Genomic DNA, 22,705 nt, shown 5'->3' with positions numbered 1-22,705 from the left:
CGCCATCCTCAACTTCTAATTATGATTTTAATGAGAGGCTGTTTTGCATGATCCACCCGCTGAGCTGAAATCAATGTTTCTCTTGATGGGAGAGGAAGTCATGACAGTCTCCTTTCAGTCTGAGCAGGAGAAGACAGGTAAGAGGAAATGTACGAAAACAGTAGAAATAAAACCTGATATTTCACTCACTGACCAGCAGCTACTACGAGACTTTTGCAAGGTGAGTTTCTGGAATTTGCAAATCTCCTCACGCAAAACTAAACACTTGAAGTTGTAAGAGAATCAGATCTAAAGGTCTAATTAAGATGATTGGTTTCATGGTCCTGATAAGTATTAACATTCAAGTCAGAAGCAGTGACGATCATTAGCATGTGCTCTGTCGTTCGGTAAAGTTGCTCTAATCAAGCCTGGAACCCAGACAGACTTTCGTTGAGTAAAATACTGTATTTTGCAGCAGAAAGTTTGACCTGGAGTCGCTCCGTTGGGAACTGATGATGCTCTGGCAAACATCAGCCAAGGCCAATCAAATTTTTTGGGTGATGGACAGAAGAGTAACGTCAACTACGGCAAAACTGGTTCTAGGATTGTCCAGTTGTGTGCAAAATGAAAATGTTGTATTACCAAACTGAGTGTCTAAACAGATCAGCCACAACATTAAAACCACTAACAGGAGAAGTAAATAACACTGACTATCTTGTAGTTCAGTGTTCTGCTGGGAAACTTTTGAACGTGGCATTCATACGTGTGGATGTTACTTAGACATGTACCCACCTAGACCTGACCAGACCCCCCACCCCATAGTAAAGACACTCCTTAATGGCAGCACACACACACAAAAACTCTTTAGGAACAATTCAAAAAACATGAAGAACAGCACAAGGTGTTGACCTGGCCTCCAAATTCACAAGATCCCAAACTGATCAAGTATCCGTGGGAAGGTCCACAGAGGCCCCTCCCCTCAAGCCATAGGACCCAAAGCCCCCTCACTTACAAGATTATCTTGACCGACACCACAGGACACCCATAGAAGGCCCAAGTCCATCCTCTAATGAGTCAAAACTGTTTTGGAAGCACAAGGGAGACCTACACAATATTAGGAAGGTGGTCATAATGTTATGCCAGATCGATGACATCCAGATTTGGATGTTTTGCTGAAGCTTAAAGGAAGCATATGCGACCACTGAGGTCCATTTTCGAAACAAGACACTGCACTCAGAAATGGCACGAGCATTGTTTTCACCTCATCGTACTGGACTGCTGTGGTGGAGAAACCATTTAATCATTGACCACATTCGTGATTGTTTCCTTTGCGGCGTGAACCACTGTAGCTCTCTAAGCTACACCACGCCTCAAAAAAAAACTTCTTCCCGCTGTACAGCTGATGGGAAAAAACATGCAGCAACACCTCCTGTACGTGTAATGACTTCAATCTGAAGTGAGACATTCACATCCTGGTGACAGCTGCTCTCAGAATAAGGACAATTAAACCACAGCATTCAATAAATGCATGAGATCAAACATAAATGCCTTCAGGTGATCAAATCTCAAGTCTTATGTCTTGGCAAGGTGTAAATACAGGGTTTAGTTCATTTTCTGATATCAGACGAGGACTCTTTGTTCACGTCTTGTGGATTTTTCTGTGACATATCTCTGAGGCCTTTTAGCAGTAAATTAGAGGCAAAGACCTGCGCCAGGCTTAAACCAGTCTGGCATGTGAAGTAGAGCAGAGCTGATATAGGAGTTAGACCACCCACTGTAGCGCGCAGCAGGCTCTGAGACGCGCTATGGAAATGGCAAAGTCATTTTGCGTCTGCCAAATGACAGGACTTTGCGTCACTTGCAAACTGCAGAACGTTTCTAAGAAAATGTCAACACCACATCCAGCCAGGTCTGGTTTCTGGAAGACGTCTGAAACGGACGAGATCAAGATGTGAACACGTCACCTTCGCATTGTCAAACCTCACAGTGCTTAAAGACAACAACTCTGAGAAAATTCTGTTGATTGAGATCATAACATATAAGACACTAGAGGTAAAAGCTACTAAATAAACAGATGTAGAGCTGAGTTGGAAACTGTGTATAAATGAAGAGGGTTTTACCATAATACCAAGAGGCTTATTTCTCAGTGCATCAAAACTGAAGTCTGGAAAGAGTGTCAGTTGTTTCGCGGCTAGTTTTCGTTTTGTTACAGAACATGACACCAACACGTTACTTGTTTTTAAAAACTACTTAAGTTACTGACTTAACTTATAACTACCCAACTTTTTTTGCGCCAAGGTCTGGAGTGTTGGGAACTGATTATGTCCTGGCAAAGATTAAACTGTCAATCAAATTGTTTGGGCAGAGCTGTATGCAATGATTGACAGAAGAGTAAAAGGTTAGATTTGTTTACAACAAAAAGGCTCTGATTGGTTGTTGGACTATCCAATTGCGTGCACATGGACACTACCAGTCAAAAGCTTGGACACACCATCTTTTGACTGGTGCTGTATATTTTGAGACATTCTCTGAAATTAAATCCGAATGCTGTGCTACCAGAAACAATGTTGTAAATCAAAAATAATAAGAAAATCCTTCTGTGCGTGGCCTCTTGACCTTGTTGTTCGCCAGTGTTCCTGGCTTCTCTTCCACTGCCACGGTTTACTAAATTAATCAGACGGTGAAATCTTTTACCATTTGGCTCCAAAAAGAAGCCGGATCCAGCTATGGCTTGTGACACAGTGCAAAATCTAGGACCACAAATGTTCAGTGTTGGCCCCAAATTGTCTGACAGTCACATATCTGCTTAGTGTGTCATGACCCTTAGTGCCAGGTCTTTTGGGCAGTGGCCTAGAGGACTCAGATTAATTATGCAGAGGTCCTTAGTTCATGGGATGAGATGAAAACATGGATATTCAGCATAATGTCCATATCTCAAGAGAAGAGAAATACCTACCGTTATGTTTAAAACAACCAGAAAGAAACATAAATGGTTGGATGTATGCTTCTGTGTTTTTGATGAGCGAATAAAGTATGAAATATCTTCCGGTTCTAATGTCTTAGTCGCTTTAGGACCAAATATAAGCTGATCAAGGCCCATGTGTGGCTCCCACATTTGACTGTGCGTTCAATACATGGTCCCAGATGCATCATCTGCAGTTAGCAGCACTCAGGTTAACTTTGAGCCAGTGTCAGCCAGGTGTTTCATTTATCATCAGTGTGACAGCGAGGTGTCCTAGAATAAGGCATGTACTGGGTCAAAGCATTTTGGCTGCTTTGGATCCCTTGAACTGCAGCGCCTCCATTCTGAATAGACCTTGTTTGCATTATTGACTCAAGCAACCAAAAGTGGCAATCGTAATTTCTCAGACATGTTTTCGTGAGTCATAATATTCCACCTCAGAGACAAATAAAGTAACAGTCCAAAGCATTAAGCATTAATACAGGTAAGGGTGTTTCTCGTAGTAGCCTTTTCAGTTCTAATATCCTGGTGGGGAGTTGGGGATTAAACTGGGGCTTCTGAAGGTTTTGCCCACCTGAAACTCAAATAACTAGGGGTTTTTAGGGGTTTGTAATAGCCAGATAAATGCCTGTAGTTGGAGGGAACAATTTTTTTGAGTGTCCAGAGGCTCTTGTCTCAAGAAGTGAAACTTTTCTGGGGCAGAGATTAAGACTTACTGTTGTAAACTGATGACAGTTTATATGTAAATCCACCTTCCCTGTTCAGAGAGGAGTTTTTCAAACCATCCATCTTCTCTAGATAAAATGTCCTTCGTCCTTCAGGTGCAGGTGCAGGTTGAATCTTGGCCTCAAGATTTTCCGCCCTGGGAAAGATCTGCCAATCAAATTAGACCGAAGAGCAACAACGAGGTGGTCATTCAGGTCTTCTCAGTGCCACGTAGTTGAATTTGGTAACAACAAAATAGCTCTGATTGGTTTTAGGACAATTAAATTGCGTGTTGAGTGTCCTTTGTCCTTCAGGTCTAGGTGGACCGTTGAATGGGTTGTTTTGTTTCTCATATACGCCTGTGCATTCTTCACTGCGGTGAACGCCGTTCGTTTGCTTTGTCTTCTGGGGGAAAGAGCCTCAGTCATGCAAGTTTCAGGAGGGCAACAGCTACAGATGTTCCCATAAAAACACAAATTCCTGTTAGTCCTTGGATGAAATGTCTTCAAAAAACATTACAAGTGTAGTTGCTCTTGTTTCCAGTTGTTTTTTTAGACATACCATATGACCTGGATGACTGAGAACCTTCACAATAAGGGTAACAATAAGCTTCGTCCATCAGTAGGTGGAAGACACAGCGTCGCTTGTACTGGGCAGGTCCCAGATATGGATCAATTAACCCAGCTCCCTAAATGAGTACACCCCCCCCCTCCCCCACCCCCACCCCCACCCCAAGCCCCGAACACTTCCTCATGAGTGAGTGGATCTCTGGGACGTGCCCGCTGTCCCGTCACTCCACCGCCACCGAAACGAGGGATCCCTCAGAGTGCAGCATGTCACAGTTGGCACAGGAAGGCCTGAGCCCAGCACATTTAATTGGCCGAGCTGTTTTGGCATTGGACGGGAGGGGGACACACACACACACACACACACACACACACGGTGACGAGTCATCAACATCACCAAGGGTGCGGCGCTGCTCTCTGCCCGTACCGCACAGCTCAAACTTAGCGCATGGGCGTCACAAAATTGATGGAAGAACTGGGAGATGGAGTTTTTTCTTATCGGGCTAATGCAACAAACAGGGGCTGACCTTTCCAGCAGAGACATATAAGGCGTGTCAGACATGTGCGACGGAGATTGAGGTTGGAGGGAGACGCATGGACCCCTCTGCTCCACACATCTGTAGTTATCATTCAAGTCAATATGCAAGGCTGAATGGAGAGAGAGAGAGAGAGGGAGGGGGACTGTTGCTATGAAAAAGGGAAAGTTAGGAGAAACAGTTTGGAAGAAACCATTCTGACATCCCTTTTTTTTTTTTTTTTTTTTTCTCTGTGGCTGCCTGCATGTGAGGAGCCCACCCCACCTCAGCTGTAGTGAGGAGAGCCCAGTCCAGGCAGCCAGCAACCAGCGCGTCTCTGCCTACCAATAGGCATGCTCGGCTCAGGCTCTGTGCAGTGCTTCTCAGTCTCAGCAGCCGAAGCTGGGCGCAGGGGAACTGCGACGGCCGCGCCAAGCATCTTCCCAGGTATGCGTCTCTCTCTCTCTGTCGCTACGCCCTTTTTTTTTTTCCCATTTAAAAAAAAAAAAAAAAAAAAAATGTTTTGCAATCTTATTGCATCCTTTGCTTTGCATGTTGTCCCCCCGCTCTGCAGACACACGGGCTTATTTATAGGGAGGGGTTGCTGTGTCTTGTTTTTTTTTTTTTTTTTTTTTTTTTATCCTTTCCTCCACTAGCCTCCATGGTAGCAGCAGCAGCAGCAGCAGCAGCAGCGGGGCTCTTGGTAAACACTCAGTCAGCGAAGACGCATCTGCAAAAGCCTCCTCGTTAACCGCGCGTCAACTTGCACACGCCTCAAAAATGTTCGCCCTTCGACAGCCGAGCCTCCACCTCCTCCTCCTCCTCCTCCTCCACCTCCTCCACCGCCGCCGCCGCCGCTGCTGCTGCTGCTGCTGCTGGTAGCGGTGGTGAAGGTGGTGGTGGTGTTGGTGGTGTTGAGGCGGCTGATGTGCGCTCACTCACTGCTGTACTGCGTGCATTTCTAAAAATTTTTTGCAGCGGGGTTATGATCTGGCCAAGCGGCTCTCGCCCAAAACCCGACTGCATATTTTTTTTTAAGTTAGAGCGCGTGCAGGTGGAGGTTTATTCTTGTTCTTATTTTTGTATATATTTTTTTTCCTCTCTCTCTCTCTCTCTCCTCTGGACTTGCGGCACTACTGGGTGAAACCAGGTACAGGGGGGCTGATTTGAAAAAAAAAAAAAAAATCATTTCATAGCAGTCAATTTTATGTAGGCTGTGCCATATGACACTGCTGCAGCGGGCTATGGAGCGAGGCTATAATGGGTCATGCTGTATCCATAATGCATGCGTGTCTTATCTCAACTGGGATATTTTATTGATAGCTGTGTGTTATGATACAGCGGCTCTGTTTTACATCATTCATCATTCATACTATACTGAGTTATCCGGGGGGAAAAAACGGTGTGTTTTTAATTTCCCCTCTGAGAATCTGACGGACTTAGTTATTAGCACACAATGTTGTTGATTGAAAAACGCCCTGAACTTGTGTTGTGAATGAGTTTTGCATGAAGCATTTTTTTTTTTTTTTATGGTTTAAGCCTGATTTTTTTTTTTTTTTTAGTGTGTGTGTGTGTTTTTTTTTTTTTCTTCCTGTCACTAGGTAAGATGTAGGTACACTCCCTTAGCAGTTAGGGTGGTGCTGCTGCCTGCTAGTGCTGATGTGTTACAGTGGCCACTACCTGTGCATGCAGTCTTCCAGGCCTGGCTGTGCATTGTGAGGTGGGGGGGGCTGCTCCTCTTCCTCACCTCAGCAAAGGTTTTGATCAGCGAAACTACATTTATTTAAAGTTGAATCCACGCTCAGCCCCTAAGTTGAAAGTTTAGAGCGTTGTGCGGGAAAACTTGCAGAAACTGCTCCTCAAGCGCAGAAAATAAACCCTAAAAATTCACAATCGCAGCGATTATCAGCTAATGAGGGACCTTCCGGGGCGAGAACTTTAACATCAGCTGACCTCATCGCTTGCCCTCATACCTTCACCAAACTCTCCCGGACGCCGGCACGTCAGCGAAGGCGCATGCAAAAAACGTGGTTGTGGTGTAATTATTAACGGCGGTTTTGTTGTTGCTATGCAGAAAGGCCTCATGTGCCACATTTCCACTGCAATCATTTGAAGCTGTGACCTTGTCAAAAAAAAAAAAAAAAAAAGAGCCGGTGTGTGTCTGGTGCTCTGTGATAAAACTCCTGCGTTTGAAGGAAGCTACTTTTTCCACACCCCGTCCTCACTGATCATAGCTGCCTCTGGATTTGGCTAATTCAAGAAGCACTTGAGTTGATTTTTTTTTTCTTCTTCTCTCTTTTTTTTTTCCTGCTGCATTTGCCACATATTCGCTCCACTTGAAGAGCCAGGAATAGTTGGAGGACTTACACATCAGGGCGCTGTGATGTCAGCTTGCTGATTTGGCTTTTTTATTTTTATTTATTAATATTGTTATTTTAGCCTCCGCTCGGGCTTGTCCGTGAAGTTACAGAAGCATCAATTAACCGGATAATCTGTTTGCACATGTGTTGTCCTTGAGAAATGTGGTCACACGCAGCGTGGTCTCCGAGTGGAGATTTTCTGCTGAGCTTTTTACATCTGGACGCTATTAATTATCTCCGGGCTATGGGCTGATCGGAGGCGCTGCGGTCGATCATACAGTTCAGAATATGCCACGGACGCAGGTGGAGCAGGGGGACAACTTCTACCTGCAGAGTGGACAAAGTTATAGAGTGGGAAATGTTAAGGTCACCTTAAGGTCAAGAGAAGAAGATGTCATTTTCCAAGTTGTTATTTATTTTTAAATAGACATTACACAGAGCTAATTAATTGATTATTAATCTGAGATCTGATTTAGGTCAACTTTTTGCACTTTTTCCACTTTTTGAGAGTTTTGAGTCACAGACGTGGGACAAATAATCAATGGTTTGATCGGGAATTAAACTTCTAATCGTCATTTTAATGCAAAAATGCCAAATATATCCTCATCCCATCTTCTCTTCTGCATATATTTCCTGCCAAATACCTGAAATGTATTTAATGATGAAAATACTTGTGAGTTTTGGTAAAGTCACATGTGTAATGCAGTCATTTTTATACTGTAACATCAATACTCGTAAACTTTCACTGAAGAAACATCAAACGTGTGGGACTATTACAGCTTTAATATCTTTTTAAAATTGAATTGATTTGTTTAATAATTGGTTGCAGAGAAATGAGCAGTGAATTTCTTTTAAATAGATCATTTAAAAAGACTAATAGTCTCTTATGAGTTTATTTACATTTATTTAGACTTTATAATGTGTTTTGCTTTGTCTTGATAAGAGTTCACTATAAACTTTGGCATCATTTTTGGTACAAGACGTCAGTTTGTCTGCAAATCCTCTGCCGAGACACAGTAATAAAGTCGGAAAGCTTCAGTCTTGGGGGATGAATTAAACAAATCCTACAATTAATTCTGACCCAAACTTTAAAACGAGTAGTGGTATGCGAGTCTGTTTTACCTCCTTTGATTCATCACCGTGCTTGCCTTTTAAATGACGTCTCCATAATGGAAAACGAATCGAGAGCTACTATTCAAGTCCAAACGTGATTAGCCAAAATGCTAATGCCTGCGAAGCCTTTGATCACAGCGTCAGTGCTTCATAGACCATGCGCAGTCATCTCCAGGCAGGACAGACCGCCACAGACTCTAATTAATACATCAGACGGGCTTTGTAGAGGAACTTTTGACAACTTTTTTTTCCTACTTGTTGCAGTATATTTAGAGCTAAAATGCTAAAACGATTAGCTGATTATTTGATGAAACCAGAAATCAACAAAAAAGAATTGTCAAATATTGTGATATGAAGTTTATGTGATGTGAGGTTAGTCCTCATCTTTAAAAAAAAAACTTTTAGTGTGACAATTTTCTGAGATTTTTCAACGTATTATTAACTACAACAATTAGTAATAATCTGCTTTTTGGAGTTTAGTAAAGGAAGTGTCATTACAACCTAAGAAAGTTGCAGATGATCTAAAAATGAGCTTAGTTTTATGCACAGGCTTATTCATGGCCACGCCTCGTGTGTCGACCTGGAAAGGTTCATGTGTTTGTTGGTCACGGTTTTGTCAGCGAATAAATAAGAAAAAATAAACAAGTGTAATGGAAACTTACCAAAAACCTACATAATCTCATGAAACCATAAAAGACACCGAATGCACAGAGTTTCTGTGTTTCTGAAGGAAGATGAAGACTAAAGATAAAGTTCACACGACACACGACAGCTGTGATCATCCAGATCTGCTTTCACACATTTGTTTGAACATTTTTTAAAAGATTAGAAGTAAAAAAAAAAAAAAAAAAAAAAAAAGTGAATATAAAAATGATAGGAGCAGGGATTATGTGACAGCGTGTTATGAAATCTTAATAATTAAGATCAGTATTTCTTACCATTACATTAAGTGTTTTTCAGATCTATATGTAATAGTCATTTCAGTTGTTGTAGAACTTTAAAATGGACATTGAAGTAGATTTTATTACTCAAGAGCTGAATCAATTTAATTACGGGTAATGAATGTACTGTAACGCTGCATACTTGAGCAGAGCAAAGACAATGGGAAGTACACACTGTGTGAAATTAGCTGCAGGGGAAATATATGATGCAACTATATTTGTCGAGGGAACAGTTAAGCGTATCTGACAGGGACTCACAATATGGCAACTATTTCATATTTTATCTTTACGTAATCTAGACAAACTCAGAGCTGTTCCTCTTAAAATATGGACAGTTAGTACTCTCTATTCGGGAGCGTGCAGCTCTTAATGTGGACGTTAAACGCTGTTCCGCAGCTGATTAGTCGCCCAAATGCTGTTCTGAGCGTCTGGAGAACAGTAAGTGATTGTCATGACTCGTGACGAATGTTCCACCTAGAACCCGCTTGTGTTAAATCACATTTTCCGCCCGCTTTCTGGCAAAGGGCTGAGAAACCATTATGCAGGCGGCGGTCTGATAGGACGAGAACTCTCGTTCGAGCAGTTCCTGCAATTAGACAATGGTTTCAGACACTTTGGAAAGATTATGAACTGTCTCGGGGAGGAACAAAAGGGTGTGGCTAATAACCCACTCGGATGAGTGTGTAACCGGACTGTGCTGCAGAGAAAAAGGTGGGGTCTTAGTCTCTGCACCGTGAAAACTTTGGTCAAGAGTTGATCACGTCTGCACAAAAGACGGAAAACGGTGTTTTCACGCATGACGGTGTTCAAATTACAACATTGAGCTGCCACCGTAGCATGTGCATCTTCGAGAGGGAACACAAACGCCGCACGTTCTGACACACTCTCGATTTAGATGCATGCAGAAATAATCTGCCACCTCTTCCCTCCCCTGTCCTCTCCTCAGTGATGGCCTCTGCCGAGCAACCGTGCTCCAGCTTCCACCAGCAGCAGCACTGCGCATAAGGCAACACACCCACCTTTGCCCTCAGCGCCCAGAAGTGAGAGAGACGACCACCATGTACAGTGTGGAGGACCTCCTCATTTCGCACGGATACAAATTGCCCAAGAGCGGCCCTCCGTCGTCCGCCACGCCTTACGACAAGCGCCCCGCCGACTGCCAGCGCGAACTCGTGGACAACAGGGCCGGCCGGGGGACGCTGAACGGGTACGAGGCGGACCGGGGGGCGTCCATCACCGGCATCGCAGGCATCTACGGCAGCAGGCAGGCGCTGGTGAAGGGCTACCCCGGCATAGACGGCGAGAGCGGGGAGAGGAACCTGAGGAGGAAAGAAGTCGGCATCGGTATCCTAGGTGACGCTCAGCCCTTGGGTGATTCTCTTGCCACAGATAGTGGGTGAGTGTTTTTTCCCTCTCTTTCGCGATCCCCCCCCCACACCCTTTACCTTCCCCTTTTTTTTTTTTTTATCCCCCTCACCCCCACCCTTCTCACTGGGGCCCTTCAGTATTGCATGCAAAACTGAGTCTGCACTGCGCAGGGTTTTTTTTTTTTTTTTTCCTTTCCCCTCCTCATCCCTTCCCCTCCTTCCAGAGCTGCAGAACACTGTGGCTGCAGCAGCTCCGCTGACATATCTTATGCCGGGATATGAGGGATTGCGAGAGGTGCCTTTTGCGCTCGTTTGAGTTGTTTACATGCCTGCACGGAGACACACGTCTCTCGCGTCTCGGTGGAGCCCACCCATGCGCCGGTATCGTCTCTCACGGCCTCGACTAGGCGGGCAGATGTAAACAGCAGCACTAGACAGTGAGCAAAACTGAGGAGGACTGAACATGCCTCAAGACAGGCGCGTAATCACTCCACTGTAAACACTGGCACACTGAATCACGCCCAGCACGTGCTCTGTGATGTAAGCATGTTGCTGGGCAAGTGTGCACAGCGCGGCTCCCCTCAGCCATACAGTAGCATATGCTGCTGAGGATGATCCATTGACATTGCTGCTTAAATGAATGCATACAATGACTAACAGTGATTTAGTGCAGTGCAGACGTTAGACGGAGCTCTTTAAAAAGCACAATTGTAAATCACTCTTTTTTTTATATATATCATTTATTGGACTGAATATTTTAAAACCCTATGCATTTATATTTTTTTTACATTTTTTATGCTATCTGTAAATCACTTGCCTTACATGAATAAACAACACTGAGGAAAAAGAAAAAAAACACAATGATTGATTTAGTTTACCATGAAGATTTGACGGTAGAGAAAATCCAATAAGCATTTTCAAGCGTTTGTCATTTCGGTGGCTTAAAAGGAGCCTTGATATGTCTGACAATCTGGGGACATAGATGGATGTCACATTCTTCAGGAAAATTAAGAAAATTACCCTCGTGTACGCGAACGAGTGAAGCCCTATGGGTTGTTTTTCGAGATGTAAACTGGTATTATATATCACACTATATCAGAAATAATTGTTTTGTCAAAGCAACACGCGTTACAGGAATAATCTCAACCTGAGTGGTAAATATGGAACCATAACTAAAATTATCTCCAGGCAGTACTGCTTCATCTCACTGTAGTAGAACCACTGTTTTTGAACCTGCCAACAGTCATTTGTCACACAGTTGCCATTTTAGATTACTTTCATCAAGCATTTTTATAAATATAGGAATGCTTTTGATATCACTTATTCACCCTGGCAACAATCAAACAGGCCTATTTCTTCAGATTTTCTCCTGTTGTGACACATTAAAGAAGATTTTTTTGATTCTTTATTCTACGTACACTATAGACTTCAGGTTTATCGTATGCCGGTCATATTGGATTTCCTTTAATTTGTTCTATGTGATGTGATAAACTAAACAGAGAAAGAGCGACATCCTTTTTTTTTGCTTTCACATCAGGTCAGGTAATGGGATATTTTTGCTTAGACGTTCTTTAAGTGCCACAGTCGCTGCCCAGATGACCAGCTTCCAAGATAAGGTCAGCACAATTTAATATGCAGATCATATTGCAGTAGCATCACAATTTCATGGTGTCTTCGAGGGACTTTGGAGCTGCTGACTCAAGCACTTCTGTCTCATATGTGCTGGCTCTCTTTGATTAAGTTGTGTTGGAAAGCCAATGCTGCCGAAGCCAAAACATATGCTTGGGACGTGTCACTGACAATGTACAGAATGATCAAATCTCAACAGGAGGATAATGTTTCATTACATTATCATAGAAACTGAGAAAATATCATATTTGTTATTGTGAAAGCGTTATGATTGTGAATAATTTTTGATGAGTCTGAGTCTACACCCTATGACTGTGTGCTAGACGTCACACATTCCGCAACTTCTATGACAAAAGAAAATATTTCGTCCAGGTCACTCTCCTTCTGTAACACTGTGACAGTTTTATTAACATTGATTTTTTTTTTTTGTTTTAGGTTCTACGATGTTCCTAGTTTGACTTATTCAGAGCCACTGAGCCATGATGAGAGGGATGTTTCCTACTGGCGAAGACGGGGCCAGGATTTCAGCATCCTTCTGGACTATGCTGATGGCAGGGAGCTGAGGGCCTCTGCTGGAGCATGGAGGCCACAGGCCCTGATCTCAGCAGAGGAATACAGGGCAGAGAGGCAAGCGCAGCAGCTATGGGAGGACATTTCCTGGTTAAGGGACCCAGATGCTGGTCCTGGTCAGCTAAGGGTGACTACGGAGAGGAAGTGCCAGAGCCTTGGTACAGAGGAGTGGAGGCCAGCTGTGGGCCTGGGGAGGCAACTGTCAGATGGGGATGGAGAAAGGTGGGCTCAGGAGCAGTACCGCCTTAGAACACCTGAGGGTTTTTTTCACCCTAGAACTAAAGCAAAGTCTCAGTCTCTCCCCAGAGTTTTGTCACCAGAAGGACCTGACTGCAGAGAGCTCATTCCATCAAGGCCTAGCCTACCCGACAGGCAACAGAGATTAAACAGCACTGTCTTCTCTGGGCCCTACAGTAGGTATATCTATGGTGGTGGCAGGGACCGGTGGGGTAGGAATATCGGGCCAAGCAGCCATGTCGCACTTTTACCAAAGCCCAGGTTCAGTAGGCCACTAAAGCCTCCGTCATATGAGATTCACCAGCAGACAAGGGGTAGCGCAGAAATGCTTGCTATAGACCAGGGTGCCAAACAAAAAGACAGATCTATCTATTATCCAAGGGGTGGGGATCTGAGACAAGACTATTTCGCACAACACTCTGCCATCACTGGAATGGAGCCTCCTGGCTACATCCCACCCCCATCTTATAAAAGAGCCCCACTCCCAAGAGCAGTTTCAATCAACCGCAATGAAATGGCAAATTTAAGATGGAGGGCAGAAGCTTTGCAGATGCCTAGCTCAGATCCTGGAAGGTGGTTTTCCAGACAGACAAGTGGCTCGTGGCTGGAACATTATGGAGAGCGTGTTGCGTCCTATCGAAAACAGGTACATTCTGGACATGAAGAGCAACCAAGTCATGCCCGTCAATTACCCACTGAAGACCCAAGAGTGAAGCAAATCTCAGGAGGGCCTAGCGGAGCTTCTCTCACTGACTCAGACAAGATCCGTAACATCAACAAAGAGATTCCGCCCGCTAAGATTTTAGGACAATCTACACATGATAGTGCCTTTCCTCCCCAACAGGGGCCATCTCTCAATACTGAAACACGCAAAACAGCTCTTAATGACAACGAAAGCAGTACTAGATGGTGCAACAGGGGAATTAAAAAAAGTGACAGTGTAGCTTCTGAACAAAACCGTAGTCAGTTTTTTCCTTCATCTATTCTGGGTAAACCACCACCACCTCCATGTAAGCCGGCTGAGCAGGGTGTCGCTGAAACTGTGGCAGAAGTAAAAAAGGTGGAACTACCTGAACCACCAGAGAAAGACAAATCCAAGAATCTAAAAAAGAGACTTAGCGAAACTATTTTTTGTTTGGTGTCCGTCCCTGTCACTCCGCAACTAACTGGGACAATCCGCGATCAAAATAACAACAATGAGAAGTCGCCAGACCCAGCGGACAGCCCTAGTGACAACAAAACTGGCCATTTAACAAACCAAAGTCTCCAAAGCACATCATCGGCTGAAGCTGAGCTGCAAGCACTAACTGGTAGCATAGCAAGCAGCAAAACAAGCAGTAGAGCAAGCAGCAAAATGTTTAAAAGATTACCCTGTAGACCCCCTAAGATAAATCACTACAAGGAGCTGAAGCTGTCCGGATCCTGGCCTGCAAACCAGTATCGAGACCAGGAGACACAAACTAGCCCAGAGGCCCGAAAACCTACCCCTGACAACAAGGAAGCACAACAAGAACCTGTTACTCCTGGCACGGAAGTTACTCCTGATAGCAGCGGCGGCGTAGTAGGAACTGCCTTCAGTTTTCCTATAAAGGGAGTGAAGAGCCTGAAACTGTCAAGCAACAGCGCCTTCTCGCTGACCTCCACCTTCTCCAACCAGCTGAACAAGAGCACAGCTCAGCAGCCAGCAGGACCACCCTCAGGAAATGTGGAGGAGACTAAACCAGCAGCAAACAGTGGGCAGGAGCCGTTTGAACAGTTCCTGCTGAAACCTGCCACCCAGCGACCATGGGATGCTGTAAAAGAGCTGGAGACCATCAAAAAAGAAGTCCAGGATCAACAGCAGCAACAGCAGCAGAGCAGCAAACAGCCCAGCGTGGACAAGTGCATAGAGGACCTCAACGAGGCCTACAAAGACATCTTGGAGCTAGGCACTGCCAGCAATAAAGTCCCAAATGGTTCTGTCCAAATCCCAGAGCGTATCAAAATCCGATTGACATCCGAACCTCTCAACAAGCCCAGCAGCCTTAGGCGCAGTGCAGTAAGCTGGTCTGTTGACCCAGAATACAGGGAAGTGAAGAGCGCCTTCTCCAGGCCTGCCACAAAGTCGGTAACCTTCAGCAAGCAGCTTAGAGAGGAGCTCCCGGTCCCACCTCGGGAGACGGGCTTCAGAGAATACAGGGTTGTTGCTCATCTTTCGCGGAGAAGGAGCAACGATGGCAGGACAGTAAAACTAGATCTGCCAGATGAGCCCATTGAGACGCCACTTTGTGACTTTAGTCCAACAACGCACACCACAGCAGCTGAGGTCCCGTGGGCAGACAGACAGCCCATGCAGGATGCCTCTACACTCACTAGTCCTCCTGATTATGAGGACATATGCCAGACTTTGCGTCAGTCAAGGGACCCAGCAGATGCCAACAAAGCATCCACTGGCCACTCCAGACCAAATGACGCAGAGCTTACTCAAGATCTCAGTGTTGATTCAGAGGAGGAGTGCCCCATTTGTAAAAGAGAGCTTGAGAATCAGATGAGACAGGGTCCATTGCCTCCTCTTCATGAGGAGAACAGCTCAGACAGCTCAGCCAATCAAAATGGCAGTCCACCACAATGCACCACATCAGATAGTCCAGCAGAAGATGCTAAAACAGAAGAGTCAAACGACTCAAGTGTGAATCAATCAGGGTCTGAAACAAAGGAGCAGCATTCACTGACACAGGAAAACGTGGCAGAGGGTGAAAAAACAGACAATGCTCAGGCAGCGAACTTGGACAGTTTATGCACAGTTAATGCTGCTGAGAGCTTACCAGCAAATGGAGCTACAGAAGATGCCTCTTCTGCATCCACAATTTTACCAAGTGATCTGACAGGTCCCCAAGTCACAGAGGAACAGATTGTTACCGAAAAGGTAACTAAGGACGCAGAGGTAGAAGAAAAGGAAGCCATTGCAGGAGAAACACCTGAAGGCAGTGCGGGCAAGCAAACCGCCGAAGACAAAAGTGAGGGTAAAGACAACACAATGCTTGATGAGAAGCAGGAGGAAGAGAAGAAGCCATTTGCTGTCCCAGAGCATAGACTCGGTCAACGGACTCATCTGGGACGAGACCACCCAGGGTTACCGGAGTTTCCGCCAGATAGACTGCCACTTTCAGTTCCCCCGAACTTAGATCGAAGACTATCTCTTAGCTTGGAAGGGGAGCGGAGGAGCAGAGGCCCCTCCCACAGGATCGAAGCATTGCAGAACAAGCTGGCTATTTCTCCGGGTCGAGTGGCAGTTGAGCGACTGGCTCGGATGAGAGACGTGGATGTTATGTATCGCATGAGGCGCTTGAGCATCAGGAGTACTGACTCTGGGGAGGGGGAGGCAGAGGGGGACGTCAAAGACGAACCAGCAGAGGAGGTCCACCCTGCTCCTCAGGGAGACAAAGAGAACAATCAAGAGGTCGCCCATTCACAGCAGGTCCCTGCAGAGACAGTGTTGAGGGATGAGGAGGAGTCGTCTCTCTCAGGTAAGACACAAAAACTACAGGAAATAAAACAGATTCATAAAAATTACTGTTCGGCTCCGAAAAAATGGAGCCAAGGTAAGTAAAAAATTTAAGTAAAAAATATAAAATAATAATTTCCTTTGTGTTTCGTGGCCCACTCAGATTTGGAAAGCAAACAAATCCAAAAGAAAAGGAAAATAAACCAGATATTTTAAAAATTTTTATTGCTCTTAACGGATTTATTTTGTATTCCACATGATGGCTACAGACTACACTAGAAGTCTACATGAAATTTTTATTTAAATGTAGATGGGAGGCATTTAAAGGGAACAGCAGGATGATGTCGCTGCTCAAACCTTTACTCATTGTTTCCAAACGGGCCCGTACTTCACAGGTATTTTTATCATCAATCTGGAGTCTGTTATAGAAACTGTCGATGGGCCTTGCGGTTTGAAACATCTCCACAAGATGGTGTCAGTTCCTATAGATAGTCTTATATCTTCAGCTCGTTGTAAATAGTTGAACTATTACTGATGCTGTTGCTTCAATGAGCTGTTGGAATGTAAATCATACAAGAAAAAAAACATTTGTACTGTCCTGTCCTGTCAAAACCATTTAATATTGTTGTTTTTGTACTTTGCATACTAAAACAAAATACACATTTGTGAATAAAATATTTTTTCTTCTTCACGTCCCAGAACCCCACAATCCCAGCGGAGGGAAGACAGTGTAGAAAGACTGCGTCCGTCATCTCCATCTGAGGTTTTTAGCTCCAACACTGTGACCTGGCTGCCTACTAGAATGCCTTCATCTCATCTTGACACTGAAATGGCCTTCTTGTCCGACAAGAGCATTGTGTACACCCTCACCCTCGGCGCTGCGTTGACTACTAAGAGTGCTGTTCCACTGCCAAAGGGAGGTGCCCCTTTAACTTATGGGGCAACTTCCACCCCGAAGTCCCTCCCCAAGCCTTCCTAAACTGACTTAACACTACCCCATCTTTCCTCCATGCCCAGGCCCATTCTCTTATAGGGTTTCTACTAGTTAGTCTTCTTGTAGCGGCTTGTCCTTTCTATCCTATCCTCCCTATGCTTTTCTCATTGGCAGACATTATGCAATTCTGTCGTGCAAACTAGAACTTCTCAAACGTCCATCGCGGAAAAAACATGTTTTTTCGCATTCTGAACCTGTTTGTTTACGGGCGAGCTGTTAAGGATATGAATGTAAGTGTTTATGTTTAAAGCTATTGTAGACGTAGAAGGGTTTATTGTTCTGTTGCATTTAAAACTACACCAAAACAAACAATCTGATTGTGGTGAGGCGACAGCTGTTTCAGAACTGGACATCACTGTCTTTGGCTAAAGAACTGTTTTTGATTTTCAGACGAGATAAAATCAGCCTTTCTTTCTTTGTTAATTTAATGACATTGTGCCCTCTTCTCATTGCTTTTGTACACACTGCAACCATAACCCGTTAACGCTCTTCAGTGAAGAGTGACTCTATACCACATGACATGATAGATCAGCGACCTACCTTGGTTCTACGCTGGAGAGTGATAGTTGCCTTTTTTTTCTAACCAGATGTGTAATTCCTGGTCGGATCGGGTGAAGTCTCTGATTAGTCTCCTGATCAATCCAATGTATAGCTCCCATTTCCAGGTAATTTCAGGAAGCAATAAAGGCACAGATTGAGAGCTGAAGTGGTGGTTGGCAACTTTGATAAACACTACGGATGGATATTGGGGTACAGAACAACAGAAAAAAAACAAAAAAAAAAGATTTGTAGAGCAATATTGTTGTACAAACAGCTCAGTGGTGTAGTGGAGCTACCTGTAGGAACCATTGTCTTAATGTGAACATGTCATTCAGATCATATTACAGGGAAATGGAATCGTGTCAGGGTATATGGGCGCTTAACAGTGGGGGTGGGTGATTTACTTCATGTATGTATGTATGTGTGTGTATGTGTGTGTGTGTGCGCGTGTTCATACATCTGTACCGCGAAGAGACGACATTTCACGGAATATTTATTTTTGTTATCATCGAATTGTTAATCAGTTTGCATAATGTACAAAATAAAAGTATATTTTAAATATTTTAAGAGAAATTTTGTATTTAACCATGAAATTTTATTTCTCCACAAGTTATATCAAGCTGAAAGTATCATAAATGTGTGCATAGTATCATATTGAGAGTATACATAAATTTTCTAGTGCTTTAAAATCTAACAGAGAGATATAAGAGGGGATGGGCCCGCGGTGTGCCTTGATCACACGATTGGGTTTTCAGTGAGCGATAGGGTCCATCACTGCGAGATTTGACACGGTGGAAACTTTTTGATTGTGCCATGATTTCCTATTTGATAGTGCTTCTTCTTCATACACTAGCAGAGTCAATGTTGGACGCTCCTTGTGATATTCGACACATCAATCCATCCCCCAGCTGTATTTCCTATGTTGGTGGTCAGACATAACCTGTGTCTTATTTTCGTCTTTGTATGTCTTCGAATTCTGGTCATGTATCGTTCTGTTGTTGGTTCCTCGAGACATGTTTAGAAATAAAATTGAGAATTCTTTTCTTTTTCCTTCTTTTCTACCACCCGTCTTTTTTCTAACCTCTTCCTCCTGACTCCAGTCTTTCTGTCTCTGTCCCTTTCATTCCCTGGTGTGTTCATTTTGTGTAAATTGTTCTGCTGTCAACCACACTAATTGCACTAAAGGATACAATGCAGTGTGCTATATTAGGCTCAGAATCACATATCTGCGAAAAACACATTGGAGAACAGTGCATACGTTTTTAATGCGTTTAAGATTATAATTCGAGACTTAAATATCTTCTTGTGGATTTTGCAGGTATGTGTTTTTAACAGCATTGTTGCATTGGTATAGAAAACAGATCTGTAGGGATTCATCGCTGTTTAATCATTCCTCAAGTATTACGTAAATGTTATGTAGCATTTTTACAGTTGTAGCATTTATCAACGCAGAAACTTGTCGTGGTATTTCGAACATTTCTTGTACATTTTTGGAGAATCATGTCGCCTTATTATGTGTGTGTTACGTTACAGTACTCCAGGAAATGCCAAATATTAACGTACTAAGCACTGTTTCATACCTTAGGTTTTTACAACTTAAACGTTCTGCCATCCCTCTGGCTGGAGAGGCGCAGTAGCATTGTGGATAGTTTCTGCTCTTCGTGTCGTTTATCTGTAGGAACATTGAATCAAAAACTGTGACCTTCAAATAATACAAAAAAAAAAGCATAATTATTAAAAGTGCAAGATGGGATTCAGTGTTTTCAAGACGAGCCCATAGTCAGCATCACAGGGAGGACAAGCTGGCACGCCCATAAATACTAACATCTAATTTTCTGTTCATTTCAAAGACTGACTCAAGTCTTGTGTGTAAACTGCCCCTGACGACATTTAAATAGCTATTTCAGTACATACGCCCCCCTCGCCCCTAATAATTGGCATGTCAGGTACACTTGAACATAGTGTCATTTGACCTTTTGTACTGCAGGTTATGTGCAACGTGAAGTAATTATGCACACTTGTAATATTTTCTATTTTCATATGAGATTTAAGTGCTTTTTGTACTCACTGACATTTTTTTTTCTTCCTTGCATGACATGCAAGAGAGAGGAAGAAAAAAAATGTTTTTCATAAAGTATATTTGCATTTGGTACTCCAATAGTAAAACCAGTGGGCAAAACGTTCTGTTTCATAATTTAATTTACAAAACTATGCCAAGTATTTAAAAGCTATTTTTAGAGTAAATCAGAAGAGAACTCATTCATTTTTCCTTTGAGACATGCCTTTATCTTTGTATCTATAATTACGAGCATAATCCATAGTCATATGATTGTGCTACTGTTGTATGATACTGCAGTCTGATTCATAAATAAACTCTCTGCATGAAAAGTGTGTCTGTGATTCATTTGCCGTTTTGTGTAGTGTTGCGCATCCACGTGGGAAATATTTTAGGAATGCATCACTTCCTCTGTCTCTCTCTCCACTCTGAAGCCAATACTCAAAGCGAAGATGCTAAAAGACGTCCCTTCTTTGAGGAATGTTAAGTGCATGTCCACATCTTTTGTGTGCCTGGTTGTTTTCACACTTGCTGGATCAAAGCGTTGATGAAGACAATACTTGAGCTGAACCTTATAAAAACCTCCCAGCATCTTCACTGAGGCCTGGAGGGCATCCATCCTCTTCAAAATTCTTACTCCTACTGATTTCCACAAAGGTAACCAGTCTTTCCTCAGGGCCCAATAGTGTTTTTCAGTTCATGGGAATATGAGGCGGATGTTACAGACAGCAGGTGGGTTGAGGTTGCCATTAAATGACCCGCCTTAAATTGTGTAGGTCACTGTTTTACTTTCAAAACAGCCCTGATTCATCAAGGCATTGGGCGTTTGCAGCAGATACATTAAGTCCTTCAAGTTTCAAGGTGAGGCGTCCAGGACTGAACTGCAATCCATTTTGATCTGGAGGCAGAGTCAACATCTTGAACACGTTGCTGCTCTTCTCAAACTATTATTATTATTATTGCTTTATGTCATTATCCTGTGGAAAGAGTCCACTGTCTTCAGAGAACTGCTGCAAAAAATGACCTTGTAGGCAATATTGTAATTGATATTTCTATGTGCAATATGAGTTTTCTGCAGAGTACTTTGGTTTGATGTGTATCTATGTGGTCTTTTAACTTTGTAGATGGAATGATTGGGTGTGGGAGTGTGTATCGGTGTCTTTTTGGTGTTGCACATGCAAATTTTGTTATACTATTTGGCACAATGACAATAAAGCTTTCTGTTTCCATGCAAGGGTGCAGGCGTTTGCAGCAATGCTGAGAGTGTTGGTATACGTCAGAGCATCATCCATATGAATGGCAGGGCACAGGCTTTTTCCAGCAGAATACTGCACCAAAACATCACACTGCTGCCTCTGCTGGCTTACCTTCCTCTGACTGTGCATCCAGTTTCCCAGGTGAGCCACGCATCCTCCTGATGATCAGACCATCCTCATCTGACATTTCCCCTGGACTTCTTTCAATAGGTACTAATCACTGCAGACCAGCAGCTTATTTATAAGATAAGAGCTAATTCATCCCGGCCTCATTTGATAAATGTACGATTATTTAACTGATTAAATAACTCGCAAACACCCCCTGCTCACATACAAGTTAATTAACAATAATTAGAAAGTTAGCACTGAAAGAATAATAGGCAAGGTGATTATTATTATTATATTATTACATCTTTTATTAGCTAGCCAAAATCGCTGTATTAGCCCTGGATGTCCGCTAGCTGCAGTTGTCTATGTAATAGTGTAATAATTATTGGTTGGTGCTCCCAGGCCACCAGAATTTAAAAACCTATGTGGATAATATATATGTAAATACGTATTTTTATAGCCTAGTTATACATTTTAAACCGTTAAATAGTTATTTTTCCATGTTTTTCTTACCGTCACACCAACTGTTAGCTAGTTAGCGCGATAGGCTACTTTAGCTAACAGTTAGCTCCCAAATAGAAACTGTTAATAGACGTACATACACAAGATTTCATCTAATTGTTGATGTCTCATTTTTGTTGCTAACTGCAAATGTTTCTTCTTAATAACCAAAGGGTAACTGAAAGTAAGCTAAGCTAGTTGTCTTTTATGCTAACCTTCAAAATGGCCATTCATAATTTGATGAGCTCTCCCTCAAGTGAATGTCAATAATATAAAAAAATAATAAAATACACGTTATATATTATTAATAGACTAAAGGGTGTCTGTTAAGTAACTAGCTACAGACAAAATAAACATTACAATAATACAGTATAATAATCACAATTGCACACATTTCCAATAAATGGCTGCAAATATAGCGAGATCTTCATCTAAACCACAATTAAGACAAAAAAACTATTTGACATAAATATTAATTGTTCATACTAAATGGTCAACTGTCAACAAACCTTGAGTCTGGTCTATTAAAACATTGGATGTGTAGGTTACAGCTATTTTTACTTAAAGAAATTGAATGACTGTATTGTTATCTTCAGTTAAATGGAGACAACTACCAACTCTGCTGAGAAAATGTTTTGTTGGTGACTGGTGAAAACTAAGGTTGAAAATGCTTTTGGGGGAGAACAAGGAGAAAATACATTTATCAAGATATCTTGTAGGATGATGCCAGAATGGCTGCCACCTGAGGACAATGGAGGACAATGACAACAAATCTAGCAGAAAATCTATTGCATAATTGCCTCAGACATAGATAATCTAACT

The 22,705-nt window shown here is 43.0% G+C and overlaps 1 protein-coding gene across 1 annotated transcript; it reads left to right on the top strand.

The window, feature by feature from the left end:
* The first annotated feature begins 4,813 nt into the window (after positions 1 to 4,813).
* LOC125010109 (junctional protein associated with coronary artery disease) lies at positions 4,814 to 18,523 on the top strand. The gene is made up of 4 exons (XM_047588472.1): positions 4,814 to 5,174; positions 10,088 to 10,537; positions 12,573 to 16,450; positions 17,128 to 18,523. The coding sequence occupies exons 2-4, from the start codon at positions 10,200 to 10,202 to the stop codon at positions 17,160 to 17,162; spliced, it is 4,251 nt and encodes a 1,416-aa protein (XP_047444428.1). The 5' UTR covers positions 4,814 to 5,174; positions 10,088 to 10,199; the 3' UTR covers positions 17,163 to 18,523.
* Positions 18,524 to 22,705: the final 4,182 nt, after the last annotated feature.

The sequence above is a fragment of the Mugil cephalus genome, chromosome 7, assembly GCF_022458985.1.
Source record: "Mugil cephalus isolate CIBA_MC_2020 chromosome 7, CIBA_Mcephalus_1.1, whole genome shotgun sequence".
NCBI lineage: Eukaryota > Metazoa > Chordata > Actinopteri > Mugiliformes > Mugilidae > Mugil > Mugil cephalus.
The sequence above is the reverse complement of the archived record's forward strand: the minus strand, read 5'-3'. Positions and strand labels throughout refer to the sequence as shown.

Coding starts and splice junctions, on each gene's coding strand:
- LOC125010109 (XM_047588472.1), top strand. CDS start 10,200: ATGTACAGTGTGGAGGACCTCCTCATTTCGCACGGATACAAATTGCCC. Junction 10,538..12,572: donor TCTCTTGCCACAGATAGTGG/GTGAGTGTTTTT, acceptor TTTTTGTTTTAG/GTTCTACGATGTTCCTAGTT. Junction 16,451..17,127: donor GGAGGAGTCGTCTCTCTCAG/GTAAGACACAAA, acceptor TTCACGTCCCAG/AACCCCACAATCCCAGCGGA.